The 14507-nt window shown below is 48.9% G+C and overlaps 1 protein-coding gene across 19 annotated transcripts in view; it reads left to right on the forward strand.

The window, feature by feature from the left end:
- Positions 1–1749: 1749 nt before the first annotated feature.
- Positions 1750–14507, forward strand: part of SRPK2 (SRSF protein kinase 2) — a 280381-nt gene continuing 267623 nt past the window's right edge. For 2 of the 19 annotated variants that reach the window (XM_051849705.3, XM_051849710.3), the window contains exons 1-2: positions 1750–1891; positions 2465–2519. In XM_051849705.3, the coding sequence (XP_051705665.1) occupies positions 1765–1891; positions 2465–2519 (182 nt within the window). In that variant the 5' untranslated portion in view covers positions 1750–1764. Of the gene's footprint in view, positions 1892–2198; positions 2383–2464; positions 2520–2970; positions 3110–14507 lie in introns of those variants that run through there. The other 17 variants (XM_051849701.3, XM_089328484.1, XM_089328483.1 and 14 more) reach the window with 11 other exon arrangements.

The raw sequence follows: 14507 nt of genomic DNA on the forward strand, positions 1-14507 counted from the left end.
ATTTTATTTTAAAGACTTAGTTATTTGAAAGGCAGAGTTATGGAGAGAGAGATCTTCCATCCACTGGTTCACTCCCCAAATGGCCCCAATGGCTGGAGTTGGGCCAGGCCAAAGCTAGGAGTCAAGAGCTTCTTCGGGTCTCCCATGTGGATGCAGAGACCGAAACACTTGGGCCGTCTTCTGCTCTTTCCCAGGTACATTAGCAGAGAACTGGATCAGAAGTGGAGCAGCTGGGACAACAACAGGTGCCCACATGGGATGCTGGTGTTGCTGTGGTGGCTTTATTTGCTACAACACAATACCAGCCCCCAAAATTCTTGCCAGTACTTGTCCATTAAAATAGCCATCCTATTAGATGTGAAGTATTCTCATTGTAGTTTTGCTTTGGATTTCCCTAAGGACTAGTGGTGATGTTGGACATCTTGTTGTGTGTGTTGGCTATTTGGAAAAATATCCATTCAAGTCCTTTGCATACTTTTGTCTCAGACTACCCTTTAAATACATAGGGAAAAAGAGATGTTTATCATGGGGAAACCATTAGAATAAACATAACATCACCGTCACTGAACAAGCTGGCATGACTTGGTGCTCTAAGAGGGGTACAGTATCATCCATAGGGTGTAGCTGACAAAATTTTTCAATTCCAGCCTAATCATAGGAAAGCAGTCAAATACGAATTGAACACTCTGCAAAACAGTAGAACTGGATTCTTCAAAAAAAAGTCAATGTTACAAAAGAAAAAAAATCCAAACCAGGGATTACTCTAGAATAAAGGAGCTAAAAAAGACATGAGAACCAAATGCAATGAACGACCCTTGACTGTATCCTGAGTTGGAAAAAAAATCAACTAAAAGGGCTAATAAGAGGGCCATTTTGAAAATTCACATATGGCCTGTATATTACAGATAATCATACTGCATCAGTGTTAAATTGTCTTGGAGTGATAATGGAATTCTGATTATGTAGGAGAACATCTTTATCCTCAGTAGAAACCCATTGAAATATTTGGGGATAAAGGGTACAGAAAGCAAATGTGGTGAAATTTTAAATATTGGTGATTATGGGTTCGTATGGCTGTTCATTATATTTTCTTGCGCCTTTTCTGTAGGTTTGATACTTTGGAAAAGAAAAAGTTGCAGGAATCTAAAGCTTTTCAAAATTCAAGCAATGTTTTTATTTTGGTCTTGTTCTTGGGTTTAACATCTTTGGGGTAAGATAAGCTACTTCCGTTAGTTCAGGATTCAGTTGTGTGACCGGGGAGAGAGTCAATGGCCAGGATGCCTATTTTTTCAAAACGATTGTAATGATTTAAATCACTATGGGAGCACTGCGGTTAAATTTGTGTCATCATCGACTTGATTCCCGCCTGTAGACTAGGCAGTCTGGTAAGGTGGACCGGATTTGGAGCCGCCAGACCTGAATTCGGATCCTGACTGGTTAAACGGTTGGACCTCCGGAGGACTTCATGGCCTTCTTTTAAGATGGAGACCAGAACTACTTGGTGCAGTTCTTTGTTAGGCTAACACGTTCCTCACCGGACTGGGCTTCAATTCACGTGCAGAAGCCGCATCCTATTTGTCAACGCTCTGTGGATCTTTTCATCCCTTAAACTTAACCCAATTCTGAGGGGCGGGTGAAGGGGTGCGGTGGGGTGGGGAGAGAAAACGACTTTGCCAAGGTCACACTGCAAACCTAGGGCCCAGGGCTCCCGGTTCTTGGTCCTGTGCCCTTTCCACGCGCGCCGGATTGGAGGAAGCGGCGCTCATGGGGATGCAAGGATGTAGAGGAGCCAAGGGGGAGAAGAGGCCGCGGGAAGAGAGGTGGTGTGAGCCCCGCGGAGGCGCCGGGCACCGACGGGCGCATGGACAGGCGGCCAGCGCGACCGGCCGGGGTGCGGCGGGCAGGGGCTTTGGCTGGCGAGGGAGGGTCGGCGGGCCGGGGGCCGAGCGCGATGGGCGGCCCCGCGCCCGCCGCAAGGGCGCAGGAGGCGGCAGCCTGGGCCGCGGACCGGGGCGGGCGAGGCCGTGGGCGAGACAGGCCTAGAGGGCGGTAGTCCTCTCGCCACGGGTGGGTGGCGGCGGCGGCCGCGGGGTGGGGGGCGCGCGTGGGGTCCCAATCCCCCCGGACCGCCGGGGGGCGGGGCGGGGGCGGGGCCGGACGGGGGCGGGTCTTGCTGGGTCCCCGCGGGAGCGGCGGCGGCGGCGGCGGCGGCGCAGGCGCAGGCGCGGTTCTGACTCCTCGGCTGGCGGAGTGAGGGGAGGCTGCAGCCCGGCTCGGCTCTGCTCGGCTCGGCTCCCGCGTTGCCGCCGCGGCCGCCGCGGCCGCCGCCGCCGCGAAGCCCCCCGCCCCGCTTCCGCCGCGTAGCGATGAGTTCCCGGAAAGGTGAGCGTCCCGCGGCGCCCCCCGCCTCGCGGCCCTCACGCCGCCCGGCCCGACCGTTAATGTGTGTCTTCTCTTTCCTTAGTGCTGGCCATTCAGGCCCGAAAGCGGAGGCCGAAAAGAGAGAAACATCCGAAAAAGTGAGTCCACGCCGCGCTCGTCTCGGGGTCCCCTCCCTGCCTCGCCGGGGGCGAGGGGCGGCAGCCGGCGGCCGCGCAGGGCAAAGTTGCCCGGGTCCCCCGGGCCGGCGGGCGGGCTGGTCCCCCGGGACGCCGGCGCTCGGCTCCAGCGCGCCCCGCGGGCGGCCCGGGGGGAGGGGCGGCGGGCGGGGGAGGGGTGTGCGGCCCCGCGCCCGCCCCGCCGCGGACCCCCGGGCCCGCGCCCCCAGACCGGGTCTCCGTGGCCAGCGGCGGGGAGGCGCCGGGCGTGCGCCGGGCTGGCCCGGGGGGTCGCAGGCCCTCCTCAGGAGGGGCCCCGGCGCCCGTGCCTGGCTCCCTCGCGCTGGGCGCGCGCGTGAGGCGGCTGCGCGGCTAGCACCTGGGCGGCGGGGCCCGGGAGGAAGAGGAGCTGGGCGTCTGAGTGGGCGTCGCTGCCGCCGCCGCCGCCTCCTTCTCAGCGAGGCCGCCTCGCGGCCTTTCTGCCCCACACGCGAGCCGGGCGTCGAAGGGATCTCCTGAGACTTGTCCCTGGCGCGAGCTCAGCTCTGAGACCCGTGCGTTTCGGCGCTCGGGTACGTCTTCCAAACTTTGTGCTCGGGTCGAGCGTGACTTTGGTGCGCGGCGGGGCGCGCTGCAAGGCCCTGGGCCGGGGGCGTCGACGTCGCGGCCGCCGCCTGCGCCCGGCCCTGCCTAGGAACCTTTCCCGGAGAGCGGCTTGGGGCCGCCGCTGCCGCCCGGCCGGGCTGTGGCCGAGCCCGTGCCCGCCGTGAGCCTCGTTACCCCTTCCGATCGGGGGCCTCGCTCCGGGTGTGGAGCGAAACCTACTCTGCGCCGTGGCTTGGTGCTTCGGGGAAGGGCGCGGAGGCGTTCCCGTCGCTGTGTCCTTCGCCTCGGCCTTGACCCGTGACGAAGGTGCTGGTGTGTCCACGGCCGGGTGTTTTGTTCGCGGAAAGCCCAACTGCAAAGTGCATGGAGGGCTCCGCAAGCCGGGTTTCGGCTGGACCATGCCTTCCTGAACAGGAACCCGCGAGTGCGGGAAAGGGGTTTCTTAGGCACTTGAAGAACCGCCGGGTCAAGTCGGACGTTGAATTCTCAGGAGGGCGAAAGGCGTGGATTTCTGGTACTTTCAGACGCGTTTAAGAAATTAATGCTAAGCTGTCAGGTCCATTAGAGCCTTCCATTTGGGATTTCCCTTGGCGAACCAGTGATGTTGAGCCTGTAAGTCAGGAGACCTGTAACGGGGAGGATTCGGGGTGAGTGAGGACTGAGTTTTAACCACAGCTGTCAGAGCATTGGTTTATTTCCACGTAGCTCGTTATGTTCAGAAACATAGAAGTTGGGAAAAGCATAGCCTCAGTTTGAGAAATGATTGAATTTGTATATATAAATAGATATGAAGCTACTCGAGAAAGTTGAAAATGGAATTAAAAGTTTCATGCATAAAGTTTTTGAAATGCATGCATATAAGGCATTCATATTAGCGTTCATGAAAGCATATGGTGGGAAAATTGCAAGGACTTCAAAGTTGTCTGAACTGAAAGACCTTTAATTCCATTTCCTGTGAGTTTTATGAAGTACCCCATACACAAGTATGCATGGTTTACTTGAGTACACGTAGAAAATTTGTTTCAATTCAGTGTGTTTTATATCTTAATATTTCAGGGTATGACTTTCATGGTGGTGAATAGCATTTTTTGGCATGCTACAGTTTGGATTTATGTAGGATATTTATAAAGAGTCAGCGAATATCCACAATGTTCTACTTTCACTCTCATAGGTTAATCTCCCAGTTCCTTCCACTGTGTACATGTGATACGATTTAAGGGAAAGAACACTAGCTATGAGGAGATGAACTGGCTGGTCTGCCATATAATTAGCAAGAAGGGACCAGCCAATTCCCTAGCTGATGCATCGAGACATTGCCGCTTTTCACTTATTCTTTGAATCCAGACATTATCTGCAAGAAACGCCGGATGTGATTTAGTCATGTACTCACCAGATACCCGCACATCCTTTGGAGGTGGTCATGGAGCGTTGAATGAAGCACACACAGCTGCTCACGAAGCAGACACTCTAGGGTTTTGGGGAGAACCGCAGAGCGGGTGACAAATAAGATAATTCCAAGATGGTGCGCATGGATAGCAAGGGATTTACGATGGAGCACGTTGAGTAATGATGGTAGTAGATGACGTTGGGCACCGTGCTAGGCACTCTGCTGGTTTGCGTGCATTTATACCTTGTGGCAGCCGGAGAGGTGCGTGCTGTGACAGTCACCATTTTACATTGAAGAAAGGGACGCAGCGTGAGTAATGTGTTAGACTGCATCCTGAGGAGGTGACATCTGAGCAGAAGCTGGAGAGGAGGAGGAGGAGTGGGCTCTGGGGAGGAGAGGGCTGGCAGTGTTTGAGGAACGCAGAGATCCTGGTGACCGGAGTGATACTGAGGCTGTTGGGACAGTCAGGAGTCAGAGTGTGCAGGGCCTCGAAGACTTAGATCTGTGAGGGACAGCATCTTATTTCTGTTGAGAGAGCACTGGCTGTTATGTGGAGAACAGATGGTGAGGGTAAGATAGGAGTGGAAACTGGCCCATAGTAGGACTTGGGCAATGAGAGAGACATCATCATTCAGAATGCAGGGTGTGACCCTGCAGAGAAGGGACTTCAGGAGCCTGGTAGTCTCCAGGTGGTTCCAACAGGGCAAGGTTGCACGTTCAGTTAGTTTGGACTGGAATTCAGTTTTGCTATTCGATTACTTCTCTAGAGGAGGTCAAGGAGCAGTAGGTCTAATTTTAAACAATTTATACAGTGACTGATAAGCTTGAATTATGTGACTCTCTGGGCCTGGCTTGGTGCAATATGATCAATTTGTGTCATTCTTCCCTGGTATATGCGAGCTGGCTCTTCATTAATTTTTTTTAAAGATTTATTTATCTATTTATTTGAAAGGCAGAGTTACACAGAGAGAGAAGGAGAGGCAGAGAAAGAGAGAGAGGTCTTCCATCTGCTGGTTCACTCTCAGATTGACCACAACTGCCAGAGCTGGGCTGATCCAAAGCCAGGAGCCAGGATCTTCCCCCGGGTCTCCCATATGGGTGCAGGGGCCCAAAGACTTGGGTCATCCTCCACTGCTTTCCCAGGCTATAGCAGAGAGCTGGATCAGGAGTGGAGCAGCTGGGACTAGAACTGGTGCCCACATGTGATGCCAGCACTGCAGGTGGTGCCTCTACCCTGCTACGCTACAACGCCTGCCCTTCTTCGTTAATTTTAGTTTAGTTCAGTTCCATGAGCTTTTATTAATTGAGCCTGTTCCTAGAGGCTACTCTCTTAGTAGATCAGAATTTATAGCTGTCAGGAAAAAAATTAAGATTTCTATATGTAGTTGAGTAAACATTTTTAACTAAAAAAAAATTTTTTTTTTTAATTTTGGAAGTAGAGTTAACAGAGAGAGGGAAAGACAGGAGATAGAAAGGTCTTCCATTCTCTGATTCACTCCTCAAATGGTTACATCGGCCAGAGCTGAGCTGATCCAAAGCCAGGAGCTTCTTCCTGGTCTCCACGCAGGTGCAGGGGCCCAAGCACTTGGGCCATCTTCCACTGCTTTCCCAGGCCATCAGCAGAGAGCTGGATCAGAAGAGGAGCAGCCAGCACGATCCAGCACCCATTTGGGATGCCGATGCTGCAGGCAGAGGTCTAGTTTACTATGCCACAATGTTGGTCCCAAGTCAAAAATTTAGTACTGGGGCTGGCACCGTGGCACATCATGTTAAGCTGGTGCCTGGGATGCCAGCATCCCATATTGGAGCACCGATTTAAGACCCAGCTCCTCTGTTTCTCATCCCATCCCATGCTAGTGCTCCTGGGAGAGCAGCAGAAGATGGCCCAAAACACCCATATGGGAGACCAGATAGAGCTCCTGGCTTCTACCTGGCCCCAGCCCTGTCCATTGTGGCCATTTGGGGAGTGAATCGGCAGATGAAGATTCTTTCTCTCTCTCTCCCCTTCTGTTTTTGCTACTCTGCTTTTCAAATAAATGAATCTTTAAAAAATTAATCTTGTTAAATTTTTATAGTGAGTTTAGTTTGCTAATTGTTTTTTTGAGTGGGAGAGAGAGAGACAGTGACAGCAAGCTTGCCATCCATGGCTTCACTCTGTCAATACCTGCAAGGGCCAGAATTGGGCTGGGCCAGAGATGGGGACTGGGAATTTATTTCAGGTATCCCATGTGAGTAGCATGAACTCAACCACCTCAGCCATCACCTGCTGCCTCTCAGGGTCTATACTAGCAGGAAGCTAGAATTGGAGCCAGAGCTCAGACTCCAACCCAGTTCCTTAACAGCTAGGCCAGGTACTTGCCCCAGTTTGCAGATTATGAATTGTGCTGCTGTAAAAACAGGCAGTAGGGAAAAACTGTAGTGTCATGAATCTTACAAATTAGATAAACCAGATAGCTTAGGATAGATTTTTGCCTTGTCTACAAGTATATGCAGATAACATTTTTATGGTCTTTTTCATTTATTGATTTTTTTATATAACTTATTGAAACATAGTTCATATACCATAAATTTATGAGTTTTACAATTTGTGAGTTTTAGTTTATTCATGAGGTTGTGCAGCCATCATTATTACCTAATTTCATGACATTTTCACTACTTCAAAAAGAAATCTGTGGCCGGCGCTGTGGCGCAGCAGGTTAACACCCTGGCCTGAAGCGCTGGCATCCCATATGGTTGCTGGTTCTAGTCCCGGCTGCCCCACTTCCCATCCAGCTCTCTTTGGCCTGGGAAAGCAGAAGATGGTCCAGGTCCTTGGGCCCCTGCTCGGGCTGTTGTGGCCATCTGGGGAGTGAACCAGCGGATGGAAGACCTCTCTCTCTCTCTCTGTAACACTTTCAAATAAATAAAATAAATCTTTAAAAAAAAAAATCCCACATCTGTTTAGAAGTTACTGTCTATTCCCTTAGTCCTCGCCTTGGCAACCACTAACTTACTTTCTGTCTGTCTTCCTACTCTGGCTATTTTATGTAAGTGAAACCATGTAATATGCAACCTTGTATCTGATTTCTTTTACTTAGCAAAGTGTTTTGAAATTTCATTCCTATTGTAGCATGTGCTGCTACTTCATTCCTTACATTGCCAAGTATAATATTCCATTGTGTTGGTAGACCACATTTTCTTTATCATTTTTCTGTTGTTGGACATTTGAGTTGTTTCTACTTTTTGACTTTTTATCTTTATTTCTTTTAAAGATTTATCTTTTTTTTTATTTTTTATTTTTATTTTTTTTGACAGGCAGAGTTAGACAGTGAGAGAGAAGAAGACAGAGAGAAAGGTTTTCCTTCCGTTGGTTCACCCCCCACCCCAAATGGCCGCTACAGCCGGTGCACTGCGCCGATCTGAAGCCAGGGGCCAAGTACTACTCCTGGTCTCCCATGGGGTGCAGGGCCCAAGCACTTGGGCCATCCTCCACTGCACTCCCGAGCCACAGCAGAGAGCTAGACTGGAAGAGGAGCAACCGGGACAGAATCAGGTACCCCAACTGGGACTAGAAGCTGGGGTGCTGGTGCCGCAGGCAGAGGATTAGCCTAGTGAGCCACGGCGCCAGCCTTAAAGATAGAGTTACAGAGAGAGAGGTCTTCCATCTGCTAGCCAAATGACTGCAACAGCCAGAGCTGAGTTGATCTGAAGCCAGGAGCCAGGAGCTTTTTCTGGGTCTTCCACATGGGTGTAGGGGCCCAGGGACTTGGGCCATCTTCGGCTACTTTCTCAGGCACGTCAGGAGGGAGCTGGATCAGAAGTGGAGCAGCCAGGACTTGAACCAGTGCCCATATGGGATGCTGGTGCTGCAGGCCAGGGTTTTAACCCACTGTGTCACCGTGCCAGCCCCAAAGTGAAAAAAAGTTTTAAATTTAGAGATAATTTTACTTAGAAGAAGTTGTAAAAATATTAGAGTTCTTTATGTACCTTTCATTCAGCTTCTCCCAGTGGTGATATCTTATAAAACCGTAGAACATTGTCAAAACTGGAACATTGCCGTTGATGCAGTTGACACAGTATTTTTTTTTTAATTTTTTTTTTTTAATTTGACAGGTAGAGTTATAGACAGAGAGAGAAAGAGAGAAAGGTCTTCCTTCTGTTGGTTCACTCCCCAAATGGCCGCCACGGCTGACACCGTGCCCATCTGAAGCCAGGAGCCAGGTACCTTTTCCTGGTCTCCCATGTGGGTGCAGGGGCCCAAGCACCTGGACGATCCTCCACTGCCCTCCCAGGCCACAGCAGAGAGCTGGACTGGAAGAGGAACAACCAGGACCAGAACCTGGCGCCGACACAGTGTTATTAAGAACAAGTTTATTATGGGCTGGCACTGTGTTGTAGCGGGTATAGCCTCTGCCTGCAGTGTTGATTTCCCATATAGGCAACTGGTTGGAGTTCCGGCTGCTCTACTTCCAGTCCAGCTCTCTGCTGTGGCCTGGGAAAGCAGTAGAAGATGGCCCAAGTCCTTGGGCCCCTGCACTGGCGTGGAGATCCAGAAGAAGCTCTTGGCTCCTGGCTTCAGATCAGCCCAACTCTGGCTTTTGCGGCCGTTTGGGGAGTGTCCCAGCAGATGGAAGACCATTCTCATTCGTTCGTTCGTTCTCTCTCTCTCTCTCTCTCTGCCTCTGTAACTCCTTCAAATAAATAAAAAATCAAATCTTTAAAAAAAAAAATTTACCAGTGTATTTACCATACACTGTTTGTAGTTGTATCAAATTTTATCACTTGTGTAGATTAGGCATTGCCACAAACAGGATGCATTACTATTTTCATCAGCACAAAGAAACTCCTTGTTATCTTTTTATTATTTTTAAATTATATACTTATTTATTTTAAAGAGTTTGATCTTCCATCAGATGATTCACTCCCCAGATGACTGCAATGACCAGGACTGAGCCAGGCAGAAGTCAAGAGCCAGGAGTTTCGCCTGGATCTCCCACGTGTATGGGAGGCCCAAACACTTGTGCTATGTTTTGCTGCTTTCCCAGGGCATTAACAGGAAGCTGGGTCGAAGTGGAACAGCTGGGACAGGGATGGATACCAGCATCACAGACGGTGGCTTTCCCCACTACGCCACAATGCTGCCCTCCCCACCCCCCCAGCCCCCTTCAATGATTTATTTATTTGAAAGGCAGAATTAAAGAGAGGGGAAGAAAGAGAGAGGGAGGGAGGAGGAAGGGGTGGGGAGGGAGATACAGATAGATATCTTCTGTCAGCTGAATCACTCCAGATGACTTCAACAGCCAGGGCTGGGTCAGGCTGAAACAGGAGCCAGGATTCCACCTGGGTTCCCTGCCTGGATGCAAGAGGCCATTTTCTGCTGCTTTCCCAGGCACATTAGCAGGGAGCTAGATCGGAAGTGGAGCAGCCAGGACTGGAGCCAACACCCATATGGGATGCTGGGGTTGCCTCATAGAGGGCCTAATCCTCTTTGCTGCCATGCTGGCCTCCTTGTTACTTTTTAATAGTTTTGCTCTTCTTTATCTCCACCTCCTCCCCCACTGCTGTTCCTCATCACTGCAGTTTTGCCACTTGGAGAATGATTTGGAAATGGGAATTTATAGTATGTAACCTTTTGAGATTCACTTTCTTTTGACTCAGTGCATCCCCCTTAAAATTTGTCCTTGTTGTTGCCTGTCCCAGTTGGTCATTCATTTTCACTCCTAAGTAGCATTTCTGTTTCGTGGAGAAACATTTTATCTATTCACCTTAATGAGCATTTGGGTACTTTATAGTTTCTTACTCTTAAAGTTGCTGAATGCTGGTGTACAGGTATTTGGGTGAGCTTGTTTCCATTCTATAGGATAACTACCCAGGAGTACAGGTGCTAGAGTACTTCTGCTTGAATTTGGACTTGCTCACTAGATAGCAGCTTGGTCTTTTGGTGTTTTGGCTATCTCCCTTGATGTTTCTCTGCATAGTTACTTGTGTGGTATTGTTGGCATTGTTTGTGTTTTTTTCTGTTATGTAGTTAGGTGGATTCATTGAGTATTGCTTTTCCATTTTCTATAGTTTGGATTCTGTCACAGAAAATGAGAGGCATGGGACTGGTGGCACTGGGTCAGTAAATCATAGGTGAGACAGTTGGAATGCAGTGGTACAAGTTTGTATTCTTTCTTGGTAAGCCTCAGCCCTTCTCTGAAGAATATACTCAGCACTCACAAACCCTCTCATGGAAGATGATCACCTATTTTTTACTTCTTATTTTTTACCCATTTGTTTGTTGGGTGAGCATTTTGGCATGCCAGGTGTCCAGTAAATATATATGAAGCAGATAATCTAGTGCTGGATGCTGGGACAATTATGACAAATAAAACTCAGGATTAACTGGCAAAAAAGGGGAGATTGCTTTGTAAACAGATCACTGCAGGACAATGTGATGTGCACTGTAAAATTTATTTAGATTTTATTTTATTTGAAAGAGTTACACAGAGAAGGAGAGAGGCAGAAAGAGAGAGAGGTCTTCCATCTGCTGGTTCACTCCCCAGTTGGCCGCAACGGCTGGAGCTGCACCTATCCGGAGCCAGGAGCTTCCTCCAGGTCTTCCCATGCGGATGCAGGGGCCCAAGGTCTTGGGCCACCCTCTGCTGCTTTCCCAGGCCATAGCAGACAGCTAGATCAGAAGTGGAGTAGGCGGGTCTTGAACTGGCGCCCATATGGAATGCTGGTACTGTAGGCAGCAGTCCTACCCACTATACCACGGCACCGGCTCCTTTATTTATTTATTTTAAATAAGTGAGGTCATGTCACCCCTTCTTTAAAAAAAAAAAAAGATTTATTTATTTATTTGAAAGAGTTACAGAGAGAGGTAGAGACAGAGAGACAGAGGTCTTCCATCCTATGGTTCACTCCCCAGATGGCTGCAACGTCCGGAGCTGCGCCGATCTGAAGCCAGGAGCCAGGAGCTTCCTCCGGGTCTCCCACATGGACCCAGGGGCCCAGGGACTTGAGCCATCTTCTATTGCTTTCCCAGGCAATAGCAGCGAGATGGATAGGAAGTGGTGCAACCAGGACTCGAACCGTACCCATATGGGAAGCTGGCAGTGCAGATGGCGGTTTTACGCATTATACCACAGCACAGGCCTTTGGCCCCTTTATTTTTAAGATTATTTATTTGATGGGGCTGGTGCCGTGGTGTAGTGGGTAAAGCTGCCGCCTGCAGTGCCATCATCCCATATGGGCACCAGTTTGAGTCCCATTTGTTCCACTTCCGATCCAGCTTCCTGCTGATGTGCCTGGGAAAGCAGTGGGAGATGGCCTAAGTGCTTGGGCCCCTGTACCATGTGGGAGACCTGGAGGAAGCTCCTGGCTCCTGATCGGGCCAGCTCTGGCCATTGTGGTCATTTGGGGAGTGAACCAGAGGATAGAAGATTCTCTCTCTCTTTGCCTCTGCCTCTCTTTCTCTGTAGCTTTGACTTTCAAATAAGTTCAAAAAAAAAAAAAAAAAAAAAAGAGTGAATCCAACTTACAAACAAATTTTTTTTTCTTTCTTTTTTTTTAAAGATTTATTTGAAAGGCAAACTAGAGTGACAGAGAGAGAAAGAGAGAGATCTTCTGTACGCTGGATCACTCCCCAAATGCCTACAACAGCTGATACTAGGCCAGGCTGAAGCCAGAGGCCAGAAACTCCATCTGGGTCTCTCGTGTGGGTGACAGGAACTCAAGTATTTGAGATGGCATCTGCTGCCTCACAGGGTGTGCAGTAGCAGGAAGCTGAAACACAAGTGGAGTCAGGACTGGATCCCAGGCACTCCAATCTGGGATGTGGTTGCCTTAAGCAGCTGCTTAACATCCTGCATCCAGTTCGCTGTAGCTCTATACGTTTTAGGTACAGTGGTGCATAGATTGGTAAGGGATGGCTTCAGGAGACTTTTTTTTTTTTATTTTAATGTTAGTATTATTATTTTAATAGCATTTTCTTTTAAATAATAGAAGTAAGTATTATGATATTGGTAGATTCCTATAGGAGGGAACAATTTATAGAAACAAGCAACTGGCACCCACATGGGTGGGTAGGTTGGTTAAGTAACTGCTCATGATGCTTGGCGTCCCATGTTGGAGTACTCATTTGAGTCCCCACTAACGTGCTTCTGATCCAGCTTCCTTCTAATGCACTTGGGAAGGCAGCAGAGTTTTTGGGCCCCTGCCACGTATCTGGGAGACCAGGGGCTTGGCTCAGACTTGGGTGTTGTGCCCATTTGGGGAGTGAACCAATAAACAGATGGTCTTTCTCCCTCTCTGTCACTCTGCCTTTCAAATAATTAATTTTTTTTTATTTGACAGGTAGAGTTATAGACAATAAGAGAGAGAGACAGAGAGAAAGGTCTTCCTTCTGTTGTTTCACTCCCCACATGGCCACCACGGCGGCAATGCGCCGATCCGGAGCCAGGTGCTTCCTCCTGGTCTCCCATGTGGGTGCAGGGACCCAAGCACCTGGGCCATCCTCCTCTGCCCTCCCGGGCCACAGCAGAGAGCTGGACTGGAAGAGGAGCAACCGGGACTAGAACCTGGCGCCCATATGGGATGCTGGCTCTGCAGGCAGAGGATTAACCAAGTGAGCCATGGGGCTGGCCCCATTTTTTTTTTTTTTAAAGTAAGCATTGGTTGGAGCTCCTCAAGTTGTTTTGGAACATTATCTTTTAAACTTGCATGCATTTTTTTTTTAATGTTACTGTTTATACTGTATATATATGTAAGTGCTTTTCTAAAAATTTACTTTGGATCTAAGAGTATTCTTTTTATTTTTTTCTTTTACTCTTTTGAGGGAGGAGAGAGATAGGTAGCAAGAGATCCTCCACCAGCTTGTTCACTCCCCAGAGGGCCACAGTGATTAGGACTGGGCCAGGCCAGAGCTAGAAGCTTCATCTGGGTCTTCCACGTGGGTGCCAGTTGTTCAGATGCTTGGACTGTCTTGGCTCTGATTTTCCCAGGCAATTATCAGGGAGCTGTATCGGAAGTTGATCAGCTGGAACATGAGCAGGTGCCGGTATGGATGCTTGTATTACAGGTGGTGAATTAACCTGCTACACTGGAATAGCAGCTCTAAACTTTATATTTTATAAAGTGTCTAAGTCCTTTACCTTTTTCTATTTTAAAGATTTGGGTTATAAAAGTCTTTCTGTTACTGATTTATAAAAATTCTTTGTAGGTTTTTGGAGGAGTTCTTTGTATTATTGTGTATATCTTCCTAAATATTAATGTGTTATTGCATATAATTTTGTAAACTAAAAACAAGCTGGAAAGGAGGCGGACACTTTCCACTAGATCTTGAAGAGCCAGTAATTATTTGCCAAGTAAAATAGGAGGCAGGGCTAGGGCCTCAATGGGAGCACTGAGGTTGATGTCCATTCATGGAGGTTTAAAGTGACTTGACCTGCATGTAGTCCTGGAATGTCAGGCTGGGGTGCAGGGAGTTGGTAAACAATGAATGGGGTTCTAAGGTCTGAAAAGGAATCTGGGAGTTGTTAAGAGGTGCAGATTTTTGATATGCTGTTGTGTGGACCATGGTGTGGAAGCCAGGAGTTTCACTGGAGGAGACAGGTGGTCCTAAGGAGCAGAATTAATTGGATTTCATGGCTATTTAAATTAGGGGTCTAGGCTGAACCCCAGCTAAATTTGTGGGTGGTGTTGCCATTCCTAATGATTGGGGAGTGCAGAATGTGTTAGGAATCATTAGTGATGGTTTTGGCTAGGCTGTTCAAGGTCTCTGGGTGCTTTCTGATTGGAGATATTTAGCCACTGTTTGCAGCTGGAGCACTGAGATGGGCTTGGTTTGGATATAGATATTGAGAGTTGTCAGGTAGTTGATGGTAGCAATTACCTGAAGGCATTGTATGTGAGGATAAGGCAGAAGGTAGGGGTGATAAAGGAGAAACCACAGAGAAATGGGAGAACCAGGAGAAAATTGTTTCACAGAAACTAGGGGAATAAAGCATTTCAAA

Source organism: Oryctolagus cuniculus, chromosome 3, assembly GCF_051225735.1.
Source record: "Oryctolagus cuniculus isolate XC-2025 breed Fujian yellow rabbit chromosome 3, ASM5122573v1, whole genome shotgun sequence".
In the NCBI taxonomy this organism is placed as follows: domain Eukaryota; kingdom Metazoa; phylum Chordata; class Mammalia; order Lagomorpha; family Leporidae; genus Oryctolagus; species Oryctolagus cuniculus.